At 45.1% G+C, this 17,359-nt stretch overlaps 1 protein-coding gene across 9 annotated transcripts in view; it reads left to right on the top strand.

Annotated features, from left to right (window-relative positions):
- The window catches only part of TNRC6A (trinucleotide repeat containing adaptor 6A), a 208,240-nt gene extending 197,342 nt beyond the window's left edge, over window positions 1–10,898 (top strand). For all 9 annotated transcript variants that reach the window (XM_027126603.1, XM_027126601.1, XM_027126610.1 and 6 more), the window contains 7 exons: window positions 513–671; window positions 1,306–1,446; window positions 2,872–2,979; window positions 4,204–4,425; window positions 6,570–6,640; window positions 7,428–7,567; window positions 8,083–10,898. In XM_027126603.1, coding sequence (XP_026982404.1) covers window positions 513–671; window positions 1,306–1,446; window positions 2,872–2,979; window positions 4,204–4,425; window positions 6,570–6,640; window positions 7,428–7,567; window positions 8,083–8,458 — 1,217 coding nt within the window. In that variant the 3' untranslated portion in view covers window positions 8,459–10,898. The remainder of the gene's footprint in view (window positions 1–512; window positions 672–1,305; window positions 1,447–2,871; window positions 2,980–4,203; window positions 4,426–6,569; window positions 6,641–7,427; window positions 7,568–8,082) is intronic.
- The last annotated feature ends 6,461 nt before the right edge of the window (window positions 10,899–17,359 follow it).

Here is a 17,359-nt window from a genome sequence, read left to right as displayed (position 1 = left end):
TTGAATTCCAAGCATTTAAAACAAAATGCACTTGGTCTTCCCTGCCCTTCAAGATCACGGCCCCACTCCTTCATGTTGTTCTCTCTCCCGTTTACTGCTTTTCAGGCAAAATGATCTTTCAGTTCCTCAAATGTGCCGAACAGTTTTTCTCCTCAAGTCTTTGTGCAGGCCGCACCCACTGGCTAGAATCTTTTCCCCCAGACTCTCCATGCTGTCCCTGCCCCCTCCTTGACACACATTCTCTCCTTCTGCCCTCTGTCCATTTACTTGGCTCTTTGTGAAAATATACTGTCGTTGTGGGCAAGGACCTCATTCATATCAGAGGCTGGAAGTGATTGAAATCTGGAAGAAAGCACAGGGCTTTCTTTTCTCCTCACATCTTCACATAATCTACAGAACAGTTTGGAACCCACAGATCTAATAAAAAGTTTTCTTACTGTATTTGACAAACGACAAGAAATAAATGTGATGTTATATTTTGCTCACATTGCCCTTCCATTTTCTCTCTTTAGGTGCTATTTCAAGTGGTTTCAGGCTGGAAGAGTCTCCATTTGTTCCCTATGACTTTATGAACAGCAGTACTTCACCAGCCAGTCCTCCGGGTTCAGTAGGAGATGGCTGGCCACGTGCCAAATCGCCTAACGGCTCTAGCAGTGTTAATTGGCCACCAGGTAAAATGCCGACATCTTCTTTTATGAGAGTTTGTGTCCATTAAGGTTTCGATACCTCTAGATATACTAATGATTTGGCCCTGAATCTGTGATTGGACTGAACTACGCGAAGGATGAGGAAGAACACAGAAATGGGAAAGGGAAGTTGAGCCCAGGTCTTGGGCTGATGAGTGACCTGGCCCATTGCCAGCGCCTTTATGCTCCAGTCTGTGAAGGTGGGGTTAGTCCCACAAAGGGATTAGGCCAGCACGAAGAATGATACAGACCTTCATTCATTGTTCTTCTCTAGCTGTGTCTGGGGACAGAGGTGACAGCATTTGCATTTACTGAGGAAATGCACCTATGACCTGTTTCGTCCTCTCCAACTTGCTGTGGCTTTGTGATTTGTACTAAAGCACTTTAAAGTGTTACTTTTAAGGATATATAAACCCAGAAAAAAGTTGCAAGTTATTCATAAAAAACAGTATATTAATTGTGATATTGAGTCAGCCTGTTAGGGTATTGGAAAATAATTTGAGAGTATTGGGAGATATTTGATAATTGCATAGACTTTAGGAATAAAACTATTGGGTAGTTACTGATGGATTTTCAGCTGATGATTAAGCCTGAACTAATTTTAAATTTTTATTTCCAGAATTTCGCCCTGGTGAACCATGGAAAGGTTATCCAAACATTGACCCTGAAACTGACCCTTATGTCACTCCTGGCAGTGTCATAAACAATCTTTCAATTAATACTGTGCGGGAAGTCGACCACCTCAGGGACAGGAACAGTGGTATGTAGGCGGATACGACTCAGGATTTCTGAATGATGCAGGACAGTGGCTCAAAGTAGATGTGAAAGTTTGAGCAGCGAGAGTCACTCCAGCACAGCACAGCGCCTGACCTCTAAGGGGCTCGTGACAGGGATAACAGAATTCTCGGTTTCCCGTAGTGACTCTTCAGCCACTTTTAAAATGATGAGGATTTATTATCACTTGATGTGGTAAACGCAAAGGACCAGCAGACACTTGCTTTCCAGTAACTGTATTAACAACTGAAGGTTGTTACCCATTTTATAATAAGTTTCCGTATTGTGGTTATTAAGAAATGGGTGTTTCTTATGGAAGATGTTATATTATTATTTGTTTATACACTCTGGATGTTAAAGAACTTTCATCTGGAGAAGGAATTGGCTTTCTTTGTCTCCCAGAGAGTGAAAATAAGAAAAATTTAAGGGTCGCTGCAGTCCAGATGCACTTTTAGTGGGTTATCCAATGAAATCCTCCTCCCACCTACCCCGTGGTTGTCTTTCATCCCAGGCATATGTAAGTACTCCATGCATGCAGTAGAAGAAAGGTGAATGAAATGGGTGACGATCTCTTCTCTTTCTGTAACGTACAGCCTCACAGCTGTCCCCTTAAACAGTTTGTAATAAAGAAAATGTAGAACAGTCAGCACTTCGGTTAAATACAGAATGTGTTACCAGGTGTTTGCCAGGTCACAGTGGTAAGACGAGAATCCTCATCATTCTAAAACGGCTGGGTTTAGCAGCCAACTATGTATAGAAATAGTGAAAGCCACTCACTGCCTTCACAGGAGAACGTGGGGACAGAGCCAGCAATAAAACCTCACAGCCTGGTGGTTAATGAAAGAATCTGGCAGCAGGAGCTGTTGCAGTGATCCCCATTAATGGTCGGGTCTGGAGCTAAACTAGGGTAGTGGTCAAGGGGATTTTTTAAAAAAATAGGAAGAAAGGCTAGGTTTTCGAGACTGAATGTAGGGCACGATGGGAGAGGACAGAGGCCTGCCTCACTGGTAGTGCCAGTGCCAGGGCACCTTGGTGAGCTGCCCAATAAGAAGTCATTAGAGTTCAGAGACAGACTGGGAGCCCTGGTGGAGCCCACTGCTGAGAAGCAGGACTGCTGTTGTCTCTTGCTGGATCCCCTTGTTGGGGTGTGTTCTCACAGACAGTTATTAGAAGACCGGAATGGGAGGGATACCTCTTGAGCCACGGTGGAAACAGTGAGCAAGCTCTCCACGTGCTGTTTTGAAGGCAGGAAGGAAGCTACAGTCATGGGCGCCGTTCCCGTGGCCCTGAACATGGCTGTTTCCTTTCTGTGGCGTACTGTTAAGGTGCAGTCCACTGGGTGCTTTTGCTGCTTCTCGAATGCCATGTCCCCTGCTCTGGGGATGACTCATTGTGCTCTTTTCCTGTGTAGGGTCATCCTCATCCTTGAACACCACGCTGCCTTCAACTAGTGCCTGGTCATCCATTCGTGCCTCCAACTACAACGTTCCCCTCAGCAGTACAGCACAAAGCACTTCAGGTGGGCCTTGTCCTGGGTTTGCCAAGGCTCTGGCAGAGGAAGGGGCAGAACCTGGGGCCAGGGCCGTTGTGTTCACCTCTTCTTTTGATTCAGAGTCTTCTTTTCAGGGAGCTGGGAGAGTATATTTCTGAGCCTGGGAAGATATTTTTAACACCATTTGCCCCCTTTTAAAATTTACTGTCTCCCGTAGTCATTTACTAAAATAATCAGGTTTCACTGAATAGCCACTCTCATCTGAGAGCTGTCTCAGATTAAATATAATTTAGTTCGAAGCAGTAGTCCTCAACAATCTGTCGTGAAGGACCTTTTACTTTTTTAATGCCCAGTCCTTTGCAAACTGGTAACTTTTGTAAAATACAGTAAACCTGGACTTCGAGTTGCTGGAGTACACACTTGGGAGTTACAGCAGCATCAGATTGCTGTTAAGAGTTTACAAACGCTCACTCTGAATTTCTGTATTTGTACTGTCACAGACCAGTAATAAACTGTGTTGTGACCAGTCTTCCCATCACACTTTGAGACGTGCTGACTTAAAGACATGCTCCTTATGAGCAGGTAGAAAAAATAATTGATGGTGACAGAAGTTATAAAATTTTCTATCCCCTTCTGCTCTCTCATTTTTTTTGATATTATTTTGATTTAGTTTTCTGTGTTCCTGGCTGTGCACTGGACCCATAGGCAAGTTGCTTAACCTCTCTGAACCTCAGTAAAATGTGTGTGAGGATTAGAGGTAGCGTACACCAAGCGCCCAGCAGCCCAGCGCTCAGCATAGAGTAGCCCCCAGCGAATGTCTGCTGTGAAGATTCCCTGAGTTAGGGCTGCTTTTGTAGTCCTTTTTTCATGAATGAATAACACAATGCTAAATCGAATGGCCTAAGTGTTGGTCCTGAGCAGCTCATTATGGTTGTTAAGGTATGGAGTTCCCACTTGCTACTTTCGAGCAGCTCAAAGCAGTGTTCAATGTAGTTGTATACGCTGGACTAAGGGTTTCACAGATCTTAAAACTATTAATGAGACAGACAGTCTGTTTTGAGGCAAGGGAGCAGTTTCCTTTTGGCTTTTTGTTTCTTCTGCAGTTTAGTTTGATTTGGGTTTTTTTTAAGTTTTTTTGTTTGTTTGATTTGCTTTTAGTGGGGGAATGAGTGTTGTCATTATTTAAATTTTCTCTTTTCTGAAAGCGTTTATCTCCCCTCTTGCCCACTTTTGTTTTTTTCCTTTGAGTAGCCAGAAATAGTGATTCCAAATTGACATGGTCTCCTGGTTCAGTTACAAACACCTCTCTGGCTCATGAGCTGTGGAAGGTCCCTTTGCCACCTAAAAACATCACTGCTCCGTCCCGCCCACCTCCGGGACTGACTGGTCAGAAGCCACCCTTGTCTACGTGGGATAATTCTCCCCTTCGTGTAGGTGGAGGATGGGGAAATTCTGACGCCAGGTATACCCCAGGTAAGACGACATGCATAAGGTTTCATGTGGTTTATTTGCTGAACACTAATCAGTACCAACAGCCTAGTTTAACAGAGACCTAAATAGCAGACTGTTGCATCCTCTATAAAGTAAGATTAGAACTTAACGTAAGATTCCTGGTTCATTGCTATCTTCTGCAATTGCCATGCTTTTGAGAGTCTTAAATTTTATTTTAAATTTTGCCCAGTTTACTTACATTTCCCCAAAGACACACCTGTCAGTGATAAAGTTAATGGAATGGGGATCTCCTTTCTTTCAGAAGTTCCTCAAGGGCTCATCTTATTAGGTATAGTAACTTCCTGCTCATGGCAGGCTTGTCATAATACCACGTCACATGGAGCAGAAGTGTCATCTGACAAGCCCGGGGAGGTGGGAGCAGCCCACCTGGACCTTGAAGAATGGGGTCTGTTTGGGTGAAAGCTTGGCCTGTACTTAGGATGATCATAAAATTTATTGATTAAACAGGGACATTTGAGAGTGAAAAGGGGTGCTGTTAATTAACTGTACAGGCCTAAACCAGACTATCCCAGGAAAACTGGGACAGATGGTTCCCTTACCTCTCTACTCCTTCCGTAAATGGCTAGCACTGGATTTGTACTGGCATCATGTCCTCACCCGCCTCCCCACAACATACACAACACACACAGCCACAAATACAACTCAGAGCTCGTCTACCAGTTCATCCGTTCTACCCCACCCCTCAAATGCACCGAACTTTCTCATCTCCAGGCTGAAAATTGCAGTAAAACCTCATTAATAATTTCTTCTTTGGACAGGTGATTGGCTGAAATAAAACTTGTAGTGTTTCCTTTGGGGGAAAGTTTTAATTATGTGAAAAAAGCACATGAGTCTGTTCTGAGCCACTGAATGCAAGTTAGTGTAATTGGTGTCGTGTGTAAGTGGTTCTTTCAGGCCACAGATGTGTTTTGGATGCCGGCTAAGTGCCTGGTGGCACCCTCACCCTCAGGAGGGTTGGTGGAGTTGAATGGGCTCAGGAAGCCTGTAAGAGTCACAGCCAGGCCAGCAGAGGGCGCAGCATGTGCCAGGCACAGAGACCTGGGAAAGCACAAGCGTTTCCTGCTGGAGTTGCTGGAGCTTGGCAAGGGGTGGTGTTCAGGGCGAGCTGAGTGGGCACGAGCTGTGTCACGCAGCCATCTTCCTAAGCCACCCGGAGTGTTTCTGAGGCACTGTTTTTTTTGTTTTTTTTTTTAAGTTCTTTTTTTTTTTTTTAACACACACACACTGTATTTTATTTTTACAAGAGATAAATAAACTGACAGCAAGCATTGTAAATGGATGACCACAACAAAAGCTACAATGACTGCAGTTACCACACACGCACACTATGTCATAATGTTGACATTCAGTCCAGGAATCCTCCACTGTAACAGCTCCTTTACTTTGCAGTGAAAATTGATTTGTATATTTTTTGCCTCTGAGTCCTTGTGGGATTTTTTTTTTTATATTCAAACAGAAAGTCACATAAATTATAATCATCCTCATCAGGTCTGAGGCACTTTTAAGTAGTTGTAGGCAGAATTGACTTGATCATGTCTTAAAGCTCTGCTGCTGGGAGGGAGAGACGATGCTGTAGGGCCAGGCAGGAGAGCCAGGTGTGGAGCCCCTGTGGTAGCCCAGACTGAAACGAGGAATGTCTGGACGACTGCAAGCTCTTAAATCCCCTCGAACTTCACACCCTGTGGGACGTACATGCAGTCATCGGTTGATAACCTGAGATCATCGTGAGCTGAGGCGATTCCCCAAAGGCTACCATTTACGATAGTTCTAGCTTTATAAATGGGAAGACCCCAAAGGCATCTGGCCTTTGGTTCACTAGCCCACCGTGTGATGAGCTGGCAGCCCTCTGAGCCCCCTCCACCCAGAGGCAGAGCCACGTGCCCCAGAAACTAACACCTGGTCAGAGCTGGAGTGAGCCGGCATCTTGGGCCCACAGAGAAAATATCCCATGTAGACGCACAGGTAAGTAAGAAGGAAGAGGAGGACGCCACGAGCCCAGATGGTCCTCCTGAATGTCTGCAGTTTGACTGGAGTATGTTTGTCCTGAACAGTCATTCAGGCCACAGTCTTGGAAAACTGACTTGTCCTTTTTCTTCCTTGTTTAGGTTCCAGCTGGGGTGAGAGCAGCTCAGGGAGAATAACAAATTGGCTTGTTCTGAAAAACCTTACACCTCAGGTAAGAACATCAGGTATCCTGGCTTATGTGGATACGCCAGGTAGCATGGAAGCAAAGGTTTGCATTCTGGTTGAAGTCTGAGATGGGGACTACCCAGGCCTTCCAAAGTGGTGCTGAGTAGATGTCAAGGCCGGGCAGAGAAAACAGCAGAGAATGGTCTTCAGATGCCTCAGGCAGGCTGGTGGTCTGACCCAGTGGTTTTTACACTGTAAAATGCACGGGAGCTGACCGAAAATAGAGAGTCCTAGGCCTCACCCCACAGACTCTCATTTAGTATATCTGGGCTAGGGTCAGGGACCTGCATTTCCATAAGGGCATTCAGATGGATTTGATGCAGGTGGTCCTTGTACTGCACTTTGAGAAAACTTGTCTGCCCTTTTAGATGAGAACATTTTCTTAGTCCCTGGACTGCCCCCTCCTCTGGAGGCTGGGTGTTAAGAGCCCACCCCCCTCCTCCCCAGGGAGCAGTGCCTTGATGCATCCTGTCCTCAGGGCAGGGAAGAGAGAAGACATGAAGCCACAGCAGGGGCAGTGACTAACTAAGGAATTGGGGATCTGGGGAATGTCCAGGAGTCTAGAGGCCACAGAGGTATGGCTCTGGGACCAGTGGAGGTGGGGAGGGGGGCACTGTACCCTGTCACAGCAGTGAGTCCCAGTGAAGAGTGGCACCAGGAGTGAAGAACCTTGGGCAAGAGAGAAAGGACCAGAGTCCCAGCCTGGGACAACCTACCCGGACAGTCTTCATAGCGGTGCATCTAATTGGCAGTTCCCACGCTCTGTTTCCTAGATTGACGGCTCAACTCTGCGCACTCTGTGCATGCAGCATGGCCCACTGATCACATTCCACCTGAACCTCCCGCATGGAAATGCTTTGGTCCGTTACAGTTCAAAAGAAGAGGTAGTGAAGGCACAAAAGTCTCTGCACATGTAAGTTGGCCATTCTGCGCATGGCACCTGGAAAATGCCCTTGGGATTGCAAGTTTGGAATTCTCTCGTTAGGGCTCCCTTGTGTGTATGAAAGTGCAGCTGGTGACTCTGTGTGCCATCTCTGGGCCAGCACTTGGGGTCCCGCAGTGAGCACTTCATAAAAGCTGCCGCCTCACTGTGCCTTGGGCTCCAGGGGCAGCGCTCAGAAAGGGATGCATCACACCAGATGCAAATGGCCCTAGAAAGTCCCTTAAATTGCTTGTTAGGGACAAGAAGACATGATCTTGATGCCACAGCAGCACCGGGTGGCACGGCTGGGCCTGGAGAGCCCTGGGCGCTGTGCCCCCGCCGTGTGTAGCCTCCGGGGCACACGCTGGCTGGAAGGGAGGGCACGCTGGGTCCTTGTGTGCCCCGCCCTCTCCCTCTCGCCCTCCACTGCTTTTGTAGCAGAGACAGTGTCACCCTGACTTTGACCCAGACCCCTCAGCTAGCCCGCTTGTGTCTCTCTCCTCCAGGTGTGTACTGGGGAACACTACTATTCTTGCTGAGCTTGCCAGTGAAGAGGAGATCAGTCGTTTCTTTGCACAAAGTCAGTCTCTGACCCCTTCTCCCAGCTGGCAGTCCCTCGGGTCCAGCCAGAGCCGGCTGGGCTCCCTCGACTGTTCCCACTCCTTCTCCAGCCGGGCCGATCTCAATCACTGGAATGGTGCTGGGCTGTCGGGAGCCAACTGTGGAGAGCTTCACGGCACTTCCCTCTGGGGGACCCCACATTATTCCACAAGCTTGTGGGGTCCCCCAAGCAGCAGCGACCCCCGGGGAATTAGCAGCCCGTCCCCCATTAACGCTTTTCTTTCTGTTGACCACCTGGGTGGGGGTGGAGAGTCCATGTAACAGTGTAGACTCGACTCAGAACTGCGACCTCAAGACGCGAAAGAAAGGAGCACTAAGTTGGGCTCGCCGCCTGCAGCCAGGGCCACCTGTGGGAACAGCTATTCTCTGCACATTTTCCACTTTGTTTTCCCTGAAACATATCAGTTTGAATACTTGAATCATGCAGGCCAATATTATAATGTGAAAAGGTATCTATTTACACTCCCAAATAGCGCCATACATGCTACACCGTATAGAATGAGCTCACTTGTGTATATTCATCATGTTTAGCCTTTGGGTTCTTTTTTTTAATTTTTCCCTTTCTACCCCTCCCCCCCCCATTCATTCTTTTTCTCTTCTTTCTTTCTTTTTGCAAAACCATTTTTTTGGGCTGATAATGTATGAGCTTTTAACTTTGCACTGAATGATGTTCTCTCCGTCTAATCGGCAATATGGGGGGGGCAGCTGTTCCAGTGTAAATGTTTACTCAAGGATGTTCTTAAAAGGTGTGCGCTCTCTACTATGCCTTGATGTTTGCCTACCTTATTGTGGTATCGTGGAGTTTAAAAGATCAAGTTATGATACTGACTTAGGACTATAAATGAAAGTATTGCACCAGTTTTTTCATGTTATAAAACTAAAGAATTCGCTCTGCAGTTTGAAAAACTGTGGCCACAGCTGTGACTTGCAGCCCACCTGCCACCCAGGACGGGCCCTGCACTTTGAATAGGCTTTCCATTTTGTTTTGAAGGTTCCCACGTTGAACCTTCTTGTTTACAGATTTTTTTGTTTGTTTTTTGAGAAAAAAATGTTTACTCTTCCATCATTTAAAAAAAAAAATTAAAAGACAAAAAAAAAATGGAGGATGATTTAAAAGATGCTTTCTATCTCTGGGAAAAAGGAGCAGCATTTGGCCATGTTCTTTTGTTTTTCTATTCCTGTCCTAAATCAAAGAGCATGGTTCTCAGGAAAACCAGTTCCCCAGTTTAAAAAAAAACAAAAAAAAACAAAAAAAAAAACCTCCTTGTAGTTTCTTATAGGAAAAAAAGAAAAACCCCAACTTTTAGCACTGATACTACATATTGCTCTGTTAAAGAATCTTCTCTGCCAAAAAGAAAAAAAAAACAAAAAACAAACGCTTAAAGCTGGAGTTTGAGATTCTGCTTTCAGATGCTGTCTTTTTATTAGTGAGTGATGATGGTTTGCTAATAATCAGTAGGTAATAATTTTTTTGTAATCCCATCAAGTGGCTCTATATGTTTCTGCTCTCTTGTGACTGTGTTAATGTTTAACTGTTGTACCTTAAAGCCGAAATCAGTAACTATGCATACTGTAACCAAGGTATTGGGCTTACAGAATTGTTCGTTGTATAAAGAAAATTTTAAATGTTGTTGCAAACTAACGAGTTACACCATTTTTAAAATTTCTTTCTCCTTTCCCCTCTTTTGCCCACAAATGGTATTATAATGCTTGCTTAGTCAAAGAAGAGAGACTAAACAAGGGTAAAAATTTTAACAGTACAGAATTTGCCATCATTTCATTGCCTTGATTCTAACTGTTTGTGTCCTAAGATGCAAAAGAAGTCAGTGGCTTTTAACTGTTTACAAATAGAATGTGATTGTAAAATGTACAGTTTGGTTGTGTTTGAATTATGAAATTTCTTCAGATATAATAAACCATGACTTTTTGGCTGCTCAACATTAATTGTCTCTTTTTTGTGAATTTATTTGTACGCTCTTTTTTATAATGAAAGTTTCAAAGTTGCTATGTATGAGGGTTCTCATAGAGCAACTGGTAAAAATCTAAGCAAATATTTGAATATTTTATCCGAACTTATACACAATTTCACCCTGAAATAATGTGAGAACAGTGGGAAACTGTCGCTTGCTCCTTCCGGCCCTCTGAGCATCTTTGGGATCTTGTCGCTCAAAACTCTTCTGTGACTCATCTTCCCCACCATTTGTGCCCATCTCAAGCCTCAGCAAGAGACCATTTGGAACATGAAGCTTAATGACTTGACAGTGTTCTAGTGTTAAACTCTCATACCTCTGTTACACAACGAGAAATGCCACAGCCTGGACTGGCCTTTTTCTTCCCCCTTCACGGCCCTCCTCCCTCCTCACTGCAGGAGCTCCGGGGCAGAACCTGTGTACGTATTTCAGCGTATGACTTCAGATCATGCTCCAACTTGCCAGGTGTAAGCTAATGTTGGTGGACACCTTAATATAAGCAAATGTTGTTCAATGCATTCAGTGTATATTGACTTCCATACTGGTTTTTCCAAAAACCAAAGGTAGCTTTGAAAAACCACGTCTGGAAATGTTTGGAACGTTAAGCTGATTGACCTTTTGGGGCTTTGAGTAGTATATAATTGACTTCATAACTGCGTTAATTGTATTGTTAAAGTGTTTGGGAGTTTTTTGCGCTTGTTATGTGAAAATAAAGTGTTTGATTTAAAAAATTAAAAAGTGGTTTGGTGTTTGCCTAGTCCTTAAATACAACAGCTCTGGTCCCTAAGCGACTGTGTTACTCCTAAATCTTTCTTAATCTCTCCCAATTGCCTGTCCCTCAGTCCTTAGTCCAGGCCATTAGTTTGACCGTGACATTCCCCTGGGTCTGTGACCTCAAGTCACTAACAGCCTGTAAGAGTTGATCTAAACATTGTAACACGTCCAGTCATGCATCTCCAAATATAGCTCGCAAGGGCCACACAGCTTCCGTGCCCCTGGACGTGTCTTAGCTCTAGACATCCTGAGCTGCTGTGCCTTGCTGCTGTGGCTCCACTCTCCTTCCCCCGTAGGCCTGCCCAACCCTGCCTTCCCCTCAAAGACAGTAATCACTGGGTTCAGCTTACCCGGGTCAAATTTAGGTGCGTCCTCCCGTTGGTGCTTGCTTCAAAACCATGGTCCCCTTTCTGATCATTGCTGTTGATGAATGAGCTGCAGCCAGTGCATAATCTCTTGCTAGTCTTTGTAATCCACGTGGTGTCACACACACAGTAGTTGCTGAGTAGATATTGAAGGGATAACAGCTGTTGCCCGTTGACATTTGAGGACCAAAAATTGTGGTAGTGCCGTGCTGTCAAACTGTGAGGGTGCATGAACCAGGGAAGGTGGAGGTGAAGTTCTTGACAGGTAGGGTCTACATAGTGTTAAGGGTAACGACTGAGCCAAAGGAGGAGATGGCTGAATCAAGACGGGAGCGACAAGGAGGTTGCACTGAGCAAGCTGGCTTAACATTTGGCCGAGAGATAATTTGCATGCATTGGGACTGGACTGATTTTCCCTCTTCAAAACTTAGGAGATCTTTTCCAGTCGATCCTTTGATTTCAGATGTGAGCAGTGGGGTCCCCAGATGAGAGCCAGAAACCACCCAGATGAAACTTGAGAGCCCCTTACAGAGACCAGGGCTTTGGCCCTGCCTCTGAGTAGGTGTTTGCAGGGTCCCGGGGGGAGGGGATAACAGTAACAGTATGTTAAAGGCTTCTCTACACACCTAGTGTTTGTACGTGTTTTCTCATTTTCAGAGCACCCCAGCCTGGCCCTAGAACAGGAAACACAAAGTCCTAGTACAGTGTGGCTCAAATTGTCCACCAACACACTCCCCAAGTTAAGGAGAGGATAGAAGATGTGGATCTCTCTGGGATCTGGGGGCAGAGTTTTGAGCTCTTCACTTCAGGTTAAAGCTGCATATGAATGTTGCATTTGGCTCCGTGATACCCATTTTCACCTAGAAATAACGTTTCAAATAGCCAGTTAAATTGCTGTTCTTCAAAACGTCTCTGCTGCTTCAGAAAGATGGGCCATGATAAGGCCCACGAACCCCACTTGAATTGAAGAAGCAGGGCTGGAGAGCTCCAGCTCCGGATGACTTGAGTGGCAGAGATTGCTCTGGTAAAGGGGCATCAGAGTGACTTCCCAGTCCTGATGTTAACACAAGTTCACGTGCCCCACGCACAGTGAGGCCAAACAAATTGAAACGTCGGAGTTTGGAGCAGAGGAAGGTTTATTGCAAGGCCATGCAAGGAGACAAGGTGGCTCATGCCTTAAAAAGCCTCAAGCTCCAGGGGTTTCAGCAAAGCATTCTTAAAAGCCAGGTGAGGGAGTGGGGGTCTCGGTACCGATCAGCTCGTGTACAATTCTCTGATTGGCTGATGGTGAGGGAACAGGGCGGTGTCACAGGGGTTAACTTTATCAGTCCTTAGGCTCCAGGAGGCCTGGGGCTATGTGCTCATGGTCATCAAGTAGTTAACATCTTCCATTTGGTGGGGGGCAGTTTCACGTCTGCACAACAACCCAGGAAATTTGCATCAAATACCATTATCTAGGTACTTCATGGAGGAGCTAAAGCAGAGTATCTGGGGGAAGGTCCCCATAGGGTCCTGCTAGGTTACACTGAGTCTCTGGGCCCTGTCTCAGCCCTCAGGGACCAGTGTGCCCCTGTCCTGGCCAGCCATTGACTCACTAGGTGGGGAAGCACCCCAACCTGCTGGTACAGCAGGGCTGGGCTTTGAATAGTGAGGGAAGCTGTATCCACAGTCCAGCAGCTTCCAGAAGAGGACAAACATGGATCCCAGGATCTAAACAGTCTGCAAGCCTGAATCCAATTCATGGACCCCATTACCATGTTACCGTTGCAGCCAAAATCTGGCCTCTGTACCCGGTACCGAATTGAGTCTCAGAGACAGAGTTTTGGGTGAAGTAGAAAAGAATAGCTTTATTGCTTTGCCAGGCAAAAGGGGCCACAGCGGGCTAGTGCCCTCAAAACTGTGTGTCCTGACCTGGAGGGGTCAGTGAGGAGATTTATAGTAATGGTTCCAAGAGGGTGTGGTCAGCTTGTGGACATTCTTCTGATTGGTTGATGGTGAGGCAATTGGGAGTCAGCATCATCAACCTTCTGGATCCATCCAGTCTGGGGTCTGTGCTTGTGGGCAGCATACACTTAACTTCTCCCACCTGGTGGGTGTTTCAGTATCTGCAACACAGCTCAAAATCATTGTTACGTGTATCCTTTGAGGGGGAACCAGGACCCTGCCCCAAGGCTGCGCAATTGTTTCTAGGCTGCTCCTTCCTTGTCTCTGCATCCCCTCCCTTCCCTGATTAGCAACTGTTTGAACCTGCCCTTTGGAACTCAGGGAAGGGCATGGAGGCTGAATGAAGCCTTTTTCCTGCAAACAAGAAATGGGGGACCCAGAAAGGCTTTTGTGCCCAGGATCCCACAGGGTCCTGCTCAGCTTCACCATATCACTGAACCACCTGGGTTTTTGCTAATTTCATAGTTTTAGAAATCAACCCCTGGGGCTTCCTTGGTGGTGCAGTGGTTAAGAATCCGCCTGCCAATGCAGGGGACACGGGTTTGATCCCTGATCCCGGAAGATCCCACATGCCACCGAACAACTAACCCCGTGCGCCACAACTACTGGGCCTGTGCTCTAGAGCCCACGAGCCACAACGACTGAGCTCGCGTGCTGCATCGACTGAAGCCCGCGCGCCTAGAGCCTGTGCTCCACAATAAGAGAAGCCACTGTAATGAGAAGCCCGCACACTGCGACAAAGACCCAACACAAAAATAAATAAATAAATTTATTTTTAAAAAAATAATAAAAAATAAAGACCATCTTAGTTACATAAGTAGCGGTTCAGGTGATGGGCAGAAGTGGGATTTCCTGAGTGCCTAAGGCCCAGGGAACATGGCAGAGGGAAAGCTCTTCCCATGGGCCCACCCATGCCCTTGAGAGTAGGTACCATTTGGACTTCCTGGTGGTCCAGTGATTAAGACTCCATCCGTGCTTCCACTGCAGGGGGCATGGGTTCCATCCCTCACTGGAGAATTAAGATCCCGCATGCCGTGTGGCCAAAAAAAAAAAAAGAGAGGGAGAGTATGTAAAAGAACCTTTATCGGTTAAGGGCGTGGCTTTTGGAATTAGACCACTCTGGGTTGAAATTCTCATCAGACCACCTACCAGCTCAGTCCCTGACCCCCAACATCCACAATCCATCTGCTTTTCCTCCAAAAGAGATCCTTAATCTGACCATCTCTCCATCCTCAGCCCCACGACCTCAGCCCGGACATCTCCTGCTGGAGCCACTCCTCTCTTCTCCCAGCTTCTGCTCCTGCCCCACAGTCCACCCTCCTCACAACAGCTAGGGCAAGCTTTGCTTTTTACCCTTTTAAAAACCAACATAAATTTTGGACTTCTCTTGGTGGTGCAGTGGTTAAGAATCTATTTGCCGATGCAGGGGACACAGGTTCGATCCCTGGTCCGGGAAGATCCCACATGCCATGGAGCAACTAAGCCCGTGCACCACAACTACGAGCCTGCGCTCTAGAGCCCACCAGCCACAACTACTGAGCCTGCGTGCTACAACTGCTGAAGCCTGTGCGCCTAGAGCCCGTGGTCCGCAACAAGGGAAGCTACTGCAATGAGAAGCCCACGCACCACAACGAAGAGTAGCCCCCTCTCACCACAACTAGAGAAAGCCCGTATGCAGCAATGAAGACCCAACGCAGCCAAAAATAAAATATAAATAAATAAATTTATAAAAAACCAAATTGTGGTATATCCATACAACAGAACTGTCATGGAAAAGAATGTATATATAATGTATACATAGGTATGACTGACTCACTTAGCTGTACAGCAGAAATTAACACAACATTGTAAATCAACTATACTTCAATTAAAATGTTTTAATTAAAACAATTTAAAAATCAATTGATCAATCAATCAATACAATGGAACTATAACTATAGATAAACCCAACAACATGGATGAATCTCAAAATAATGATGCTAAGTGAAAAATGCCAAACAAAAAAGAGTGCATGCTACATAATGCCATTTATATAAAATTCTAGAACATGCAAGTTAATCTATAGAGACAAAAACCAGATCATTGACTGTCTGGGGATGGGGTGGGTGCTAGGAAACTTCAGGGGATGTTGGATATTTTCTGTGTCAATGCTTTCATAGGTGCATGCATATGTCAAAACTTATTGGTTGTCTTTGACATAAACTGTAGCAATATTTTTTTGGATCTGTCTCCTAAGGCAAAGGAAATAAAAGCAAAAACAAACAAATGGGACCTAATTAAACTTCAAAGCTTTTGCATAGCAAAGGAAAGCATCAACAAAATGAAAAGACAACCATATTTGCAAATGATATGACTGACAAAGGGTAAATATCCAAAATATATAAGCAGCTCATACAACGTAACATCAGAAAAACAAACAACCTAGTTAAAAAATGGGCATAAGTCCTGAATAGACATTTTTCCAAAGAAGTCATACAGATGGCCAACAGGCACATGAAAAATGATCAACATTGCCAATCATGAGAGAAATGCAAATCAAAATCACAGTGAGATATCACAACTGTCAGAATGGCTATCATCAAAAAGTTATTTGTGGGCTTCCCTGGTGGCGCAGTGGTTGAGAGCCCGCCTGCTGATGCAGGGGACACAGGTTCGTGCCCCAGTCCGGGAAGATCCCACATGCTGCAGAGCAGCTGGGCCCGTGAGCCATGGCCACTGAGCCTGCGCGTCCGGAGCCTGTGCTCCACAACGGGAGAGGCCACAACAGTGAAAGGTCCACGTACTGCAAAAAAAAAAAAAAAAGTTATTTGTAAATAACAAATGTTGGTGAGGATGTGGAGAAGAGGGAACCCTTGTACACTATTGGAGGGAACGTAACTTAGTGCAGCCACTGTGGAAGACAGTATGGAGGTTTCTCAAAAAACTAAGAACAGAGCTACCACATGACCTAGCAATTCCACTCCTGGGTATATACCCAAAGAAAACAGAAACACTAATTTGAAAAGATACGTGCACCTCAATGTTCATAGCAGCATTACTTATTTCGACGAAAATTCAATTAACAATCAAGTTAAGGAGAAAAAAATTTTATTTGAGGCAAATTGAGGATTATAACCCAGGAAACAGACTCTTAGAAAGCTCTGAGAGCTAACTTGCCTGTTAGAAGCCAAACGCAGTCATACACATTTTCGAGACTAAGGACCATACATCAAAATGACATACTGATCATTTTACATAAAGTTCACCAAGGGTACATAGTCCAAGTAAGCATGTACGAGGCGAGAAGCAGGTCATCATGACCCCCTGCAGAGTTGGGACAGAACACTATTCTTTTAAGAATTTACATTGCTAGTGTCAGAAGAAAGAAAAAAATTGATTTTTATGGTTGAGCAGGCACTCCCATCTTTGAGGAGCTCTGGTTAATGTGTAACGCAGATGCACACTGCACCTTAGGGAGGGAGGGAGGGAAGAGGCCCAAGCAAACACAGAAAACGCTTTGTTTAAGTTTTCTTGTCTTGCTTAAAATATAAATTTTATTTCATCCCTTACGCTAGCCAAGATATGGAAGCAACCTAAGTGTCCACCAACAGATGAATGGATAAAGAAGATGTGGGATATATATATTGACACAGTAGAATACTACTCAGCCATAAGAAAGAATAAAATGTTGCCATTTGTAAAAGAATGGATGGATGAACTTGAGGGGTATTGTGCTTAGTGAAATAAGTCAGACAGGGAAAGACAGAGACCACATGGTATCACTTACCTGTGGAGTATAAAAAATAAAACCAGTGAATATAACAAAAAAGAAACAGACTCACAGATACAGAGGACAAACTAGTGGTTACCAGTGGGGAGAAAGAAGGGGCAAGGTAGAGGTAAGAGATTAAGAGGTGCAAACTGCTATGTATAAAATATATAAGCTACAAGGATATATTGTACGGCTCAGGGAATATAGTCAATATTTTATAATAATTGTAAATGAAGTGTAACCTTTAAAATTGTGGATCACTGTGTTGTACACCTGAAACATATAATATTTACATCAACTATACTTAAGTTAAAAAAAACTCATCCATTGGACTTAAAAAAAAAAAATGTATTTATTT

This window comes from Aethalodelphis obliquidens, unplaced genomic scaffold (assembly GCF_003676395.1).
Source record: "Aethalodelphis obliquidens isolate GAN/ISIS:26980383/991018 unplaced genomic scaffold, ASM367639v1 scaffold30, whole genome shotgun sequence".
Classification (NCBI taxonomy): domain Eukaryota; kingdom Metazoa; phylum Chordata; class Mammalia; order Artiodactyla; family Delphinidae; genus Aethalodelphis; species Aethalodelphis obliquidens.
This window is presented reverse-complemented; position numbering and strand designations above follow the sequence as displayed.